A 12811-nucleotide genomic window follows, 5' to 3' on the forward strand; every position below is an offset into this window, starting at 1 on the left:
ATTTTTCAAGCCGTTAACTGAATACAGAATGTTCGCATTCACCTGCTGGAAGTGGACCTCACTGTGTATGTGGATTAGCATTCAGGGTTACAGATTAAAATTTTCCTGTGGTTTATAAACTGAAAGGTGTCACATCCATACTAACATAACTTGAAGATCAAACCCAGTTACTGTATATGATCACCCTCTCAGCTGTTCGGGACATCATGATGGTCAGTCCCACTATTTATTATTAAAGAGTAGCCAAAGAATTGAAAGGGGGTAGAGTTGGCTCGTTACCTTTTTTTCTAGTTGGTTTCCACAAAATCAGGGTTATGTAGCACAGGTATCCCTCGAGTAACTTTGTGTGAAATATAACAAACAAACAAACTATACTATGGATATGTTTCTGTATTTTATTTTTTTGAAATAAGGATGTTTATGATCAGAAAGTATCAAACTGAACTGGTATTACAAATGCTTGAATATTTTTTTTGAACGTTGGTAAACATTTTTTGAGAAATCTAACAAAAAGTAACAGTTAATTTTTATATGATGCAAGTGAGAAATAGGACTTAGATGAGTGACAATCAGAATTTGACCTGTCTTTTTGCAGTTGCATTACATATCTCAGAACCCTGGTGGTGGAGCGGCAAATCTTACAATTGCTAGTTCTGTATATGGTTTTATTGGAACACCTCCTCAGTTTCGTCGTCCGTCAACTTTACAGTGGCGACAAGGGCCATGTTTGTTAATGGAAGATGTTTTGTCAGCATCAACTGTACACTTACTCTACAAACTCGGTCCAACGTACATTGGCTGCCTTCAGGGAACGAGTCAGAGCAGTAGGTTGAGAGTTTTTTTTTTGTTTGAGATGTTATGATTTTTTAAAGAAAACATTGATGATGAAAAAAGCAGAAAACACGTACACGTGTGACTTTGTTAGGAATGTCACTAAAAAGAGAAAAAAATTACATGTAGGCACACATATAAAATTTGAGAATTTCACATCTGTCAGAAATTAGAAACAGCAGTGATTAATAATAAACTGTTGAATAAGTGTATTTAATATAATTCTGTTCTCAAAGTCAGTTAGATTAAGTAGGGATAAATATTTCTAATTTTATTTTCATGGGAATATTTAATGGTAACAAAAGAACTTACAAAGAAAAATGTTTATTTCACTGCTTAGCTATGTTGCCATCTGTAAATTTTGAATGCTTTTACTTATTTACAAAGCTAATTTTTTTTTTCTGCATTCATGTGAAAATGTTATGTAGAATAATGAGTTAATGTAAGTTTTTCAATTCACTTGTAATATGTTCCATCATTGGATGGTGTCTTGTTGATTGTTTGGTAAACATAATGTTTAAGTCCAGTCATTGTAACAATAACAAACTAATTTAGTTTTTCAATTTGTTTCAGCCATATTTACTTACAAGCCTAACATTAGATAAATAAACTTTTGAACATAAATTCTGAAAAAAATGTAGGTCTAACTTGTATATCAAATCCCACATCTGTTTCACTGAGTAAACTGAATAGCATAATACTGAACTATATAACTGATGCTGAACTGAGTCTCTTCCGGATAGCTCATTAGCTTTTCTTTCATTAATCATTAGTTACTAACATAATACTTACTGCTTCACTCTTTCACTTTTATTTATGACACTTTCTATTTGTTGTACAAATTTTTAAGATTATAACATCTCGTACTTCGTAACACATAATTAAACAAAACATCAAAATAAAAATAAGCTAACTTCACATTCATAGTTTTCATCAAAATACGTATCAATATTTCTAAGTATGTATACAGATAGTTTAAAACATAGTTGACAGTATTTGTATCATAACATTTATGCTTAGAAAGATGTGTTTCTCATTTTAAAATAACATTTTTACTTTAATATGTTTGTGATGTGGAAAGGTAACATCTTTGGACTCTTTGTAAAGGAGAAGAATGTAATTGGTCTCCTCTGTAACAGCACTATTACCTTTATAAAAGTACTCTTTAAAGACTTTGTTTCTTGATTCCATTAGAATCGGATCCAAATCCGCCAGTTGTGCCTGAGGAGAAGGTGATGTTTGGACTTAATGCCACATCCGTTTCCGTAATGACTTTGGCCAAGATTCGTAAGGTGTACAGTAAGAAGGATTCAAGATCAGTAGCAAAAATGGTGAGTTTGTGTAATTCAAGATTTATATTAATATGAAACAATTTTACCTTTTGAAGAAAAGTCATTATTAAATTGCTGCTTCCTCAATTTAAGGTCATTTAGTTCTACTTACACTAGTTTGATTTTGTGTAAGTTGGCTTTTATTGCAAAACACAGACAGCAATTAAAAGCATTAAAGACAAAGATTACATTAGTTTTCACTAAAGGAAGTGAATATATTGTAATGTTTTTCTTTGTTCAACTATCATTCATCTTAAAACTGGAATTGTTTGAATATGTTGGCTTACAAGTGTGTTGAATGTTCCACAGTTTTCATTGCTTTTTTTACAGAGATACTGGTTGAGTTCATGTAATAGTTCAGATGTTCATGAAAGATTTTCATGTCACAGTGTTACAGATACTGGTAATGTTTATGAAACAACTTAGAATGCTCATAAAACATTTATAGTATTGCAGTGTTACAGATACTGGTAATATTTTTGAAATAACTTAGAATGTTCATGAAACATAGTGTCACAGTGTTACAGATACTGGTAATGTTCATGAAACATTTATAGAGTCAGTGTTACAGATACTGGTAATGTTCATGAAACATTTATAGTGTCACAGCATTATAGATACTGGTAGTGTTCATGAAACATTTGTAGTGTCACAGAGTTACAGATACTGGTAATATTTATGAAACAACTTAGAATGTTCATGAAACATTTATAATGCCACAGTTTTATTTTGTGTTGTTATGGACAGGCTGATCTGAACAATGAGCTTAAAAATGCATAGTTTAGACCCATGAGCCAAATGATTTGGCAGAGATTCATCATGTTTGCCTTTAAATCTTTAGGTATGAAATATTATATATCAGATAGGAAGTAGATATAAAGTTTATTTATATTTTTAAATATATACACCACTTGTTAATCAGTTTTTTTCATTTTTTTAATTTTACATTTATGATAATACAGTTTATTTTATTTTATTGTCATAAATTTAGAATATTTTCAAAGATATAGTACCAGCTGTATAAAACTTGTGTTTAATTCTATGATTGATTATAATGACTCTCTTCACTTTTCATGTAGTATATAGAATGTTTTTTTTATACTTTGTGCATGTCTTTTAATGAATGTTAATAATTATTTTTAGAAGGATAATATTGAGAACATTTTTCCACACTTGACAACACAAAAAAAATTAGTAATTGGTAAACCACAAATTGTTATATTTTTTGGAAAATTTAAATGGATTTGTAGACCATTAATAAGAAAACAATTTGGTGAAGGATAGTTTACATTTCTAGTCTTCTGGAAAAAGCTATTTTTTTTCTATGGAAATGCATAATAAATATATTGGAAAGAGTGACATTAGATAAAAATTTCATGTTAAATGACAAACTGGAAGAATGGGCTATGTTATAAAGACATAATCAATGAACAGTTTGAGAAACGAGGCAACATCATAAAGGCATCATTAGTGAACTGTTAAGGGAAACAGGTTACATTGTAAAGACATAATCTGCACCTGTTAAGGGAAACAGGTTACATTGTAAAGACATAATCTGCACCTGTTAAGGGAAACAGGTTACTTTGTGAAGTCATTTGTGGATAGTTTGCAAAAGTAGGCTATTTCATAGAAGTATTACCAGGATCTGTTTAAGAGAAAGAAGCTATGGTTTAGAGCTGAAGAATTTATAGGGAAGAATTACTTGATTTTAATATTTTGTAGCATATGATGTTTTCACAAAAACATCTTTTATCAATCTGTTTATCAGAAAAATTTCATATTCAAAACAAATCTATTAAGCTTTTATACTTGTCTTCAAGATCACGTTTATTTAGTACAAATAACCTTCCCTCAAGTAAGTTTTGTTGGTTATTAAATTTGGTACAGATAATGGACTATGACTTTAAGATTTAAGACAAAGGGATAATTGTTATTTCAAAAGAAAATCTTTATGAATTCACATCATTTCCACTTTTAAAAGAAATGTTACTTATCCTCATGCAAAAAAAAAAAAAAAAATTGTTTGTTTTCCTGTGCAGATGGGTATGTCTTCTCATGAAAATGCTACACCTATAAGGATACTTCACAACTCAGCAGGTCATCTTACAGGTCCAGCAAGAACACTTGGTGGAGTTTTGTTTGGATATCTTGGTGAGTCAGCCAACACTGAAATGTCAGTGAAATTTTTTTGATGAACAGGAATGGCATTTTGTTTTTGCATATGACTATAAACAGTACATATACACATTTTGGTAGAAACTAGTACAGATGTGTGTGAATTGTTTAATGGAAGTTGAACCTCTATAAAAGGGGAAGGGAATGATACAATAAGTGAAATGTAGTAAACACTAGCAATGCATGAGAAAGACTTGTGAAATGAAAAGTATGGAACAGAGACTCATTTTTACAGTTTTAGGAAAGCAGTTTGGAAATAAGTAAACTGAGAGGGGTGGCATTGAAATATTGTACTACAGACATTGTTATAGAATTTCTCACAAGGGGAAATGGAACCACATGTTAGCTTTTCAGAAAATGTGTTGTATGGTAGTGTCACTTTGTAAAAGGCTCTGAAGATGAAATACTAAAACTGTATCACAAGCAAGAACAAAATCTAACAAAATTTTGCAGAAAGGGTTCTCATAAAGCAGAGTATTTGGTGACAGAACAACATTAGAAATTAGTTGAAGAGTATTGAAGTGGAAAATTGGATAAGGACAAGTACCTGTAACATTCCTCTTTCTAAATCCTGTATACTTATTCTGTTACTTTACTCTTTTTTTTTTTTTATCAAAAAAGCTTCAGACATCCAAGTCCTTTATGAATTTATTTTGTTATTACATTCATCAGACAGTTCACAGAATCAAAAGAACTGTTAATGGTAAAACAGTTTACCATTTTTGAGTATTTGAACTGCTGATTTTATTTTTTAATGTACCTAAAATGTTTTTAATCATTTTTTTTTCATTTTTAGACATTGCATTAAGGTTGAAGTCTCCTTTTGACATTACTATGATGAAGTAATTGGTAACAAAATATGTAAAACAATTTTTAACCCTTACAGTTGTTTGGAGCTTTAATGTCTGATAGCACTGTTGTGCATTTCTTATGTGAAACAGTTTTAATGCTGTTTCATTTTGACAGAATGGTGTTTGTTGGTGTAAAGTTGATAAGTCATTATTTTAATTCTTAATTCCCATATGTATCTATTTTATAGGAGCTCGAACTTTTGTTCCTCGACCAGTTGCAGTGACCATTGAGAACGTGGGAGGAACAGCAGCTTTGCTCGGATTAGTCGCTATGGCAAAAGATGTTGAAGGAGTATATGCAGCTGTTAAGGCACTAGTTTGTGTTGTGAAAAGTCATAGAGCTCTCGAGATTGAAATGGATAGGAAGCACAGATATCAGGTACTTGTTGGTTTTTTTTAAAAATGAACTAAACGTTAGTGTCAAGTGATTCTATAGAAAACGTTTGAGCTTTAGACAACTGTGAAGAACTGTATTTGTTTTTCATGTCTGTTAATTAGCTGTAAAACATTTAGAATAAATACAAAGATTATTCTTATAAAAGGTGGTTTATATAAATTTTATAATGTTTCTGTGTGAATCATTTCTAAATTCTAGATTAAATGATATATCTAGATACATTTGAAGTGCCATGGATGTAATACTGTTTTGTACAATTGAGACAAGTGCTACAAATTTTGTTATTTAAATATTTTAACTTTTTTTTTCTTCAGTTTTTCTTAAGGATGCTCAAAATGAAATTTTAGTTTAGCCAAGCTCATAATGTTGACAGATACTCTAGCTGTTGAACAGGCGAAGACTTTTGAAACTTAAAAAATAACAATCTTTTTGATGGTGACTTTGTTCTAAATTAGAAGGAAACATTCATTTGTGGATATTTTTTTGTTATTAGACACTAGGCATGCTGTTGAAGAAGAAATACTCTTTGTTGAACAGTCACATTCTACATTTAACATTTTCTTTGGTTGGTACGGTGGATAGTGGACGAGAATCCAGTGTTATTCCTAACATTTCTGCTTTTAGAGACCTTCTTTGTGATTTGGAAGTAAGTTTTTGTTTTCACTTTTAGAATTGGGAATTTAAAATAGAGTTGAGATGAAACATTAATATGCATTTATTGTCCCAGGACGTGGTTTTAAAATTTGTCTCTTTAAAATATTGGAGGTCAAAAAAAAGCATTTACAATATCCATAAAGCAAATTTTAAAATTTAGTTTTATTTGCTGTGCAAATGTGCTGTTATATATTTTTAAAGGAAAGTATTGATGGTAAAGAATTTGCTGTAATTTCTTTCATTATGAATTTGATATTCTGTTTTGTTTTGGGTGAGAAATATGTCAAACATAATTATGATGATCAAGATTTTTTTCAGTTCAGAAGTATAATCACATACATGGATGTGATGGTTAAAACTTTGAGTTGGTTAAGAAATATGTCATGTGTAATTACAATGGTCATGATTTTGTTTCAGCTACTTTCATGGATTTTTTATAGGTGTGGATGAATGCTCCAGGTGACTTACATCGGTCTTTATTTGAACATTTGTATGAACTAGTCACAGAGTCCTGGTGGGTGTCTGAAATTTTCATTAAGAAATATATAACACTATGTAACACAAATTTTGTTCCTGGATAGAGTGTGTTATATCTTAATTGGTTATGTTGCAAAAGTACAGAAAATGGCCATTATTCGTATTCAAGCTTTGCTTTTGTAACCTGGTTAATGAAATTTAGAAATTAACCTATTTTCTATGTAAAAATGGGCAAATAAAACTGAATAAAACAACACATGAATCAAGATTTACAAGTATTTATACTAAAGTTATACAAAAATGTTTAAAAGTGAGTAGTTTTTCGAGATTTGCGTTTGTAATGTAAATGATCTCCCATCATGTTTTCGTTATATGCTCCTAGGTCACAAAAGTAGAGTTTGAAGAGAAAAATAGGTCTTTTCCATTTACTTTAGACATAAGTAATTGGGAAATAACACTTTCTGCCTAGCAATAAGAAAAAGTGAAAATTTTGTTACATAGTGTTATATATTTATTTTGTATTGTCACTTGTTTCATCTGAAATAAAATACCTGTTTTTATAATGTAAAGTGTGTTTAGAACTTTGTGATTATTTTATCTGTTGTTGCTCTTCAGAATTACAAACTTATGAAGTATCAAAAAAAAATAAAACTTGTAGTTTGTTCTTGTTTGAACCTTTTCTCTGCAGGTATCTTTTTCTGCACATGTCATGCATGATGTTTTAGTGAGTTACATTAAAAATTTAATTAAACTACCTTTCTATCATGTATACGAGTTTTTGAAGCTTCTGTTTTATTCCTTTATCTGTCCATTATAATCTTACTATAAAAAGTTTTTGTAATATTTAGTGAACACAGAACTAACTTAGGAATTCTAAGAGATGTTGACATGGTGTCGAGACTTCTGTATGTGTTGAGGTGTCCGGGTCTAACAGGTAATTCATCTCGTGTCCTCTACAACTTACTAGCTGCATTGCTTCACAATACCCATCGCAAAAATGATATAAGAAGGTAAGTTTTAGTATTTTTAAATTTCTTTGATTATGTTTCTCCATGTTCTTTTAGTCCATCTTAGAGGTTGTTTACACTGTATTATTAAAGTTATTGATACAAAAAACACTTTGAAAGTAATGGAAACTTAGTGTAGTGTCTAAAGTTCAGGAACTGTTACAAACAGTTGCACACTTTCAAAGAAGAACAGTTATACTGACAGTAGTATTGATAGTATAAAGGTCCAAGAAATTTCTGCCCACTCAGTCATACCCAGAGATTGTTTTGAATATCATTCTAGTTGTGAAAAATAATTAGAATTGTAATAAGTAAACAAAACTAGGTTAAATAAATTTAACAACTATTACTTGAAGTTTTGCCATCAGATGGTGATTCCAAATTAACACACAAATTAGGTCAAGCATAAAGTTACTGGTACTTTCTTGGTTGCACCTATTTTGTTGCAAGTCCAACCATTATAGATTTTAAAAGTTTCAAATAATCATTAATATCCATGTTGTTATTTGTAATTGTTTGAATATACTGTAGGGATTTGTTGAAAATGAAAGCTGTTTATTTCGAAAATAAATAAATGTGCTTTTACATGTCAGTGTTCAAAACATTCAATAAGTATACTTTCATTTTACACTATAACACAGGCTGCTCTTTGGCTTGTTGTGATTTGATACTTTTGTTCATTGAACTATTTTCGATAAATACTAATTTATGTTATTGGTAACTATGACGTTAGATCTGTCTTCATTTTGTTATGTGAACTTAAACATTTCAAGAATCTCTTTAGATACTTTGTTATATCTGTGTGTGATGTCTTTAAGGTGTACCCATGTACACATGCTCATATTTTTCTAGTGTTTTTTTTGTTTGTTTTGTTTTTGGAATGTCACACAAAACTACGCGACGGCTATCTGTGCTAGCCATCCCTTATTTAGCAGTGTAAGACTAGAGGGAAGACAGCTAGTTATCACCACCCACTGCCAACTCTTGGGCTACTCTTTTACCAGTGAATAGTGGGATTGACCATCACTTTATAATACCCCCTTGGTTGAAAGGGCAAGCAGGAATGGTGTAACGGGGATTTGAATCCACAACCTTCGGATTACAAGTAGAGTGCTTTAACTACCTGGCCATGCTGGGCCTATATCTTTCTAGTTCTCTGAATTCAAAATTAGTATTTTTGAGACAGTGGCTTCTTTGAGACAGCACACAGGATGAAAAAAGTTAACACTTTCATTATTGACAGAAGTTACAATATAGGAAATTTACCAATCTTAAAAGACAATAATTAATCTAGGGCTACTAGGGGTAGAACTTGACAATGGGTTCTCCCCAGACACAACTAATGGACATGCTCTTGGTTTGAGAATTAATAATTATTTAATTATACAACAGAACTTGTATGATTATTATTTTTAAGTATCAACTGACTTTTTAGTTACACAGACTTCTTGTTCCAATACTGTGTGGCTAGAGAGGGAAAATAACAATTACTGTTAAAGTATATATAGATCCCATAGTTATTGAAAAAGAAATATTAGTCATGTGGTTGATGACCACCCTTTTCTGGTCCTTAACAAGTTGAGAAATTATAGTGTAACGAGAGGGGGAAATGCCAAGAAACTATTTATGGACATGTAGAAGGAATCAGTTGTTTAATTGATTTGAAATTGTATGTGTGTGTTATTTAATTTTTCAACTGTGACTTTTTGCAAACTTTTAAAAAAAAGATCCTGACTTAGAAGTTTAACCGCTTTTGTTTTTCAGATTTGGTCAGTTTGTTGCAGCCACTCTTCCAACAATGAATATAAGTGAAGAGGACTTGTTACCCTCTCATACAGGAACGGAACCAAAGGACTCGTTAGGTTTGATATTTATAATTAAGAATGTTCAGTTTTTTATTCATAAGTTTAAACATCTGTTATAGTTTATGTATAAAATATTAAAGAAGAAAACAAAAGGAAAGAAAGCATACCATTTATAAGGATCCCATAAACTTAATTGTGTTATTCAGTGTGAAATATTCTATTTATTAACTCAGTAGCAATACTGATTTTTTAATTTTTTATCTTTTAAACAGAGTAAAGTTTCAGTTACTGTCTGTTGACAATTTTAAGATGATTGGTTCCAATTTCAGCATTTATGGTGATTAAAAGAGCACGCAGAGATGCCAACCATTATGATTTGAGCATAATCATTACGATTTTGGTGTATACATTACGACTATATGCTCATACAGACAAATATTACGATTTGTTGCAACTCCCAAATTATTATATATTATATAAGCCTATACAATAAAGTGATAAATTGTTCCCCCAGGGCTTGAAAGGGGTGAAAAGAAAATTTCTTGTGAGATACAAATAAATTTTGATAATAAATAAAAGACATAGTCCAAATGGCTACTTGCGATAATCATGTTTGTGCTTGAAATAATAAAAAAATATTTGTATTTTCGGCGTCTACCAATAGTTTGAGTGCGGTGCTTCTCCATACTGGGTACGTGGGGATATTCATAGTTACGTCATCAGTGCTTGTCAGCCAATCAGCACTCGCGTAGATGGGTATTTCTCGTTTTCTAAAAGGCATAGAAACGCCAATGCGATCATTCACAAGATGGAAAAAAAGAGGCCTCGTTCACCAGATTGTCTTGTTTCTTGCAAATCTAAAAGGACTAAAACTGTGCAAGGGCTCTGTCTATAATCATTATGCTCAGTCATTTAAAATAGTTGGCATCTCTGAGCACGAATATGATAGCAATTAATTATACCCAGATATAGGGTTCTGTAGCAGAAGCTGCAAGTGTATTATTTTTCTTGTCATTTTAGGCTCTTTTTTTTATGTTATCTGTCAATTTAGTTTTCTTGTATACCATACAAGAAACAGAACATCAGTTGTCCAGTTTTCAGTGTGATTGATATGTGCAATGCAATATGTTTTAAAAAATCGTAGAATATAAATACCATATGGTTTAAGACAATCCAGTGATTACAGCTGTCTTGCATACATAAGCTTATGATAGCTTTCACAGTTTATGTATTATTTATACTGTTGTAACTCAAATGTTCAGGTCAAAATGTAGAACAGTTGTTACATGTTAAACATGGTATCTTGATTTCCATGAGAGAAATTTATCAGTAACCTTGAAGTGTAAGAGATGGTGTTGATTTGTGTGAAAGCCTCCTGTCACACATTACAATTTGATTTTGGAATGGCTGTGGTGCTATTCTGTAATTAAATATTCATTATCATAATATGTATCTTTTGAAATTATTGAAATAGGTAACTATGTAAAATTTTTAATAATTGACACTTAATACTTGACAAATATTAGGTGGAATTGAATATACCAACCACTTGTAACTTATAAAGCCTAAAAGGATCAACTCTATGAAATAAAAAGAGTGAGATATTGGAGAAGCAAAACTATTTTTCTTTAATATGCAAGTAACAAATTTAAGTAACTATCAATTATTTTTTGTTTCCAAAAATTATAGGAACTAAGTTATGAAGTCTAACTAATAAGAGAGCTAATAGAATTTTAAATTCTATCTCTAGTGTCTGCATCTTTTTTTTTAGTTAATCTAATTAATTTAAAGTTTCTAGTGTATCTTGTACATATCCTATCCACAGTTTTTGTTTAAAGAAAAATATGAAAAACCAGAATTGTTACTCATGTCCAAACGTTGTGGTTATGCATATCAGGAGGGCTGTTATGGTATTAACACTTTTACTAATAAAACAAAGAACAATGTTATGACCTAAGAAAGTCAAAAGGTTTTCTCTGCTTTATCAGTAAAGGTGCTAATACCCATATCAGCCATCCTGTGATACATTTTTACATCAAGTGGGTTTCTTGTCATCACAGATTATGTGGTTAGTCCTCTAATGTATGATTTGTCTTAAGAAAATATAAGTTTCATTTTCTGTTTGAACGTAGAAGCTTTAAACTTTTATCTCTATATAGGATCCTAAAAGGACAAGTTTTTTAAACTCTAATCTGAGTATATATACTGGCAGTTTGAGAATATATATTAATCGAAATCTCTAGTGGGTTTTGGATTGAGACTTGATTTCAGAAAGAAACAACACAATCATGATAGAATACACAAAATAGGCAGTAGAAACATCATTATTACTATGCAATGGAATGTTTATTTGTATGAAAAATAAATGAATCAACACATGGATTTGTCAAATCTTGAGGTGTTGATGGCTGAAGGTAAAACTGATAGTAAGCTGCATTTATCTGTTAGTTTATAACAATAAACATTTAACCAGTCTGTTCTATAAAAATGTCTTTTTCATGTGTAAAGTATTGTACTTTTTATATCTTCGTTCCTTGATAAGTTGCTGAATTTTGATGAGAAAGCATTAATAATTCTGTGCCACATGGAGAAATTGAGTAAATGTAGGAAAATTTAAAAAGAATTTGGCTGATAGTATAAAAAGTGAGTTTGGACACATCAAAAATATTCATTTTATCACGCTTTCTCTTGTGAATATCAATATAGAACAGTTTGAAAACTTTCAAATAATAAGTGCAAGTGAAGTTACTACAAATGGCTGCTCAGTATGTTTATTTTGGTTCATAGCCGATTCTCAAAAATGGATATACTTATAGCTGGATGTATGTCACGGCCATTTCTGAAGAAAGATATTTGTAAAAATATGTACATCAGAGTGTGTAAAGACAACTGTTTCTGAAACAAATTGATTAATGTGTTTTATTGACAAAGTAAGTTACAAATTGCCTTTAAATTGTTCGTCTAAAGTGCAGTTAATTGTGTATATTTATTACTTTTGGCAGATGCATAAATTTAAAGAATGTGAAGATGGCAGACTGGTGCAAAAGAAAAAAAAGGTTGAACCAATGTTACTCGGTTAAGAGTAGAAATATTCACCTGTGATATGAAAAATGATCTATGCCAGTCTTTTTAGCATATATTTTATTATTTATTTGCTAGATTTGTACACCATAGTGCTCAGAAATGTGAAAGCTCATTATGTTAAAAATTGTTTTTCAGTACTTACGGTAGGCACATCACAGATAATCAATTAAGTAGCTTTGTGCTTAAGAATAAACAAGCA

General features: G+C 30.7%; 1 protein-coding gene across 3 annotated transcripts in view; it reads left to right on the plus strand.

Moving 5' to 3' along the window:
- bchs (WD repeat and FYVE domain containing 3 bchs) overlaps nucleotides 1-12811 on the plus strand; it is a 130197-nt gene that overhangs the window by 43446 nt on the left and 73940 nt on the right. For all 3 annotated transcript variants that reach the window (XM_076469929.1, XM_076469931.1, XM_076469930.1), the window contains exons 23-30: nucleotides 596-824; nucleotides 2026-2162; nucleotides 4202-4313; nucleotides 5377-5567; nucleotides 6079-6231; nucleotides 6680-6753; nucleotides 7565-7726; nucleotides 9488-9585. In XM_076469929.1, coding sequence (XP_076326044.1) covers nucleotides 596-824; nucleotides 2026-2162; nucleotides 4202-4313; nucleotides 5377-5567; nucleotides 6079-6231; nucleotides 6680-6753; nucleotides 7565-7726; nucleotides 9488-9585 — 1156 coding nt within the window. The remainder of the gene's footprint in view (nucleotides 1-595; nucleotides 825-2025; nucleotides 2163-4201; nucleotides 4314-5376; nucleotides 5568-6078; nucleotides 6232-6679; nucleotides 6754-7564; nucleotides 7727-9487; nucleotides 9586-12811) is intronic.

The sequence above is a fragment of the Tachypleus tridentatus genome, chromosome 12 (assembly GCF_004210375.1).
Source record: "Tachypleus tridentatus isolate NWPU-2018 chromosome 12, ASM421037v1, whole genome shotgun sequence".
Taxonomy (NCBI): domain Eukaryota; kingdom Metazoa; phylum Arthropoda; class Merostomata; order Xiphosura; family Limulidae; genus Tachypleus; species Tachypleus tridentatus.